This window comes from Sitodiplosis mosellana, unplaced genomic scaffold, assembly GCF_009176505.1.
Source record: "Sitodiplosis mosellana isolate CC-2019 unplaced genomic scaffold, AAFC_SMos_1.0 Smas_scaffold_6441, whole genome shotgun sequence".
NCBI lineage: Eukaryota > Metazoa > Arthropoda > Insecta > Diptera > Cecidomyiidae > Sitodiplosis > Sitodiplosis mosellana.
Window position 1 is genome coordinate 1,456 of NW_022601666.1, and position 2,485 is coordinate 3,940.

The 2,485-nt window shown below is 36.7% G+C and overlaps 1 protein-coding gene across 1 annotated transcript; it reads right to left on the bottom strand.

Moving 5' to 3' along the window:
* Positions 1-449: 449 nt before the first annotated feature.
* Positions 450-2,485, bottom strand: LOC129579706 (ecdysone-induced protein 75B-like; the record flags this gene model as incomplete). Its single annotated transcript, XM_055469874.1, is given in 2 exon segments — positions 450-792; positions 940-2,485. Coding segments are annotated over 2 exon segments (574 nt in total), but the record flags the coding sequence as incomplete, so codon positions are not given.

Genomic DNA, 2,485 nt, shown 5'->3' on the forward strand with positions numbered 1-2,485 from the left:
ACTCCTCGTCATTTTATACCAAATGGCCAATTAAACGATATAAAAAGAAATGAGCGAATGGCAAAACAACACACACACACATACGCACATATCAGTTTGCATCCAAGAAATAATCAAACGTAGAATAGCTGCAACAACAACAATAATCCAAAGAATAACTCAAGATAAAATGCAAAAAAAATATCAAAGATTTTTGATCTTTTATCCGTACATTTTGTTTTCGTCGTCATCGTCGTTGTCGTTTTATTTTCTTTCTTCCTCGTATAAATACAACTCAGATTTTAAAAATAACCGAATTGGAGATATGACTTTGCGGAATTGTGTGTTGTTATCTCTTGAGTGCGGTTATTGTTTTTTTTTCTTTATCTCAATAATATACAAAACAGGGCATGAATGAAATGGGGGAAATAAGCAAAAGTAAAAAAAAAATGAACTTGAATGCAACTTACCTAAATCTGGAATCGAGCTGGATGGTTCTTCGGAGTGTCCTTTGATTTTTGGAGGTGGTGGCGGTGGCGGTCTCATCGATTGATTTGAACTGGATGAAACGACTGGAGCACGAAATACCACATTAACCGTATCGCCCAGACTGGTGGGCGTTGTGGTGGTCGTCCCTTGTATGGACGATAATTTCTTTGTAGTGCGCGCAAAATACTGCATTTCCTCGGCCGAATTGTCGATGATTGGAACGATGGGAGCTGTCTGTGCAGCACCACCAATACCAGCAGTTATACTACCACCGGCAACGATACTTTTTGGTTGCATGATTATCTGTCGATTCAAATTGTTCATCTGAAATTAAAGGCATATTTTCACGCTCAACAAAAAAAAAAACAACAATCGAAACTCTTTGCCTCGGATCAATTCGATTAGCCCGGGCTCCGAAACTTCAATGTGTTTTTTTTTTCGGATTTAAAAATAAAGGAAAATAACATTTACCATTGGCGCTGTGGTGGTGACACCACCGCTGTTGTTTCCACTATTGCCTGGGTTCGATGTCATCAAATAAATATTCTTTTTGATAACATGAACGCGCTGTTGTGGCTGAGTTTGTGGTTGCGGTGGTGGAAGAATCGGTGATTGCTCCTGTGCCGCTGCTGCTGCTGCTGCTGCTGCAGTTGCTACTGTGGCTGTTGGATATAATACTGGCGATGAACGTGTTTCACTCATATTTTATAACAAATTAAATCTTCTCTGCAAATCGATAACGTTTTGGTCTCGATTGATCTTTCTCGTTTAATTTTTGAATGTGCTTTAATTTATCAAAAAAAAAAAAAAAACGCAAAACTTTGTTTTATCTTTCTTTCTAATTAGTTGGAAGAATTTGATTCAATTGCACGAATAAATTAAAGTTAGTCATATTTTGAACGTTGAACATAAACATACTGAGAATATTTTCTTGGGCTGTGTGTATCAACAAAAATGTGTCATATCATGTTTTCTTTTTGCAATGTGTGAATTATACATTTAAATCACGTCTACACACACACACACACTCTCTCATTAATATGCATGTCAACGATGCCAAGTTCATGATCCATGTAGATTTTGAATGACACCGATCTGTATTTTATGTAGTTTTCTTTGAAATTTTTTTGCTACATAAAATCCAATTCGGGAAAGAATGCTTCAGTTAAAAAAGTTTGAGTGTTCAAGAAAAAAAATATTTTTCCATTTTCTTCCTTTCAAATACGCAAAAGTTTCTCTCTCTCTCTCTCTCTCTCACACACACACCGAATTATTTGTCCAATTTAGCGTATGGTAAAAATTCAGTTCAAAATAGATTAGATCATGCACTTTGAGTCACTTGAGAATGTATCAATACCGAAACATTTTGGTTGCGATGAATCAGCGTAAATCGATGATGCGTTAGATGGGGGCATATTCCATGGCATAACAAATGTGCATGGTGACATTGAAAATTGGCCGTATGTATATATAAATAAGAGCACACATACACTCGCCAACACTCGGAAATATGTGTTTATCGGCTACGTAGATAGACTGAAGAGTGTGAAACGATGAAATTTTTTTTTTGTTTATGTATTAGATATATAAAGATATTAGCTAGAAGTTGAGCTAGAATACGAAAAAGAAATGCGTTAGATTAGAAGCGAACAGCAACCGAAGTAGCGTTAACTTTTGAGTCAAACGTTTTGTTTATTTGTTCATAATTCGTTGCGTTCGTTACAATGCGCCGTGAAAATGTGCCTTCGAGCAATCGGTTCACTTTCTGGTGTGTTGTATATATATTCACAATCGTTGCGGACAGAGAACGAGAAAAAGACACATTGCGTTTATCGTATTCCTTCTGGGGATTATATGTGGTTTGCGTTACACACGCGGTCGCTTATATATTCTTTCGATTTGGTTCTTCTCTCTGTGTGTGGCGCGCGCGACGATGAATAACACACGCATTTACTGATTTTTTTTTTCGTTTTGCTTCTTATTTATGTATATTGACAGCACGCACAAACACTGCGAA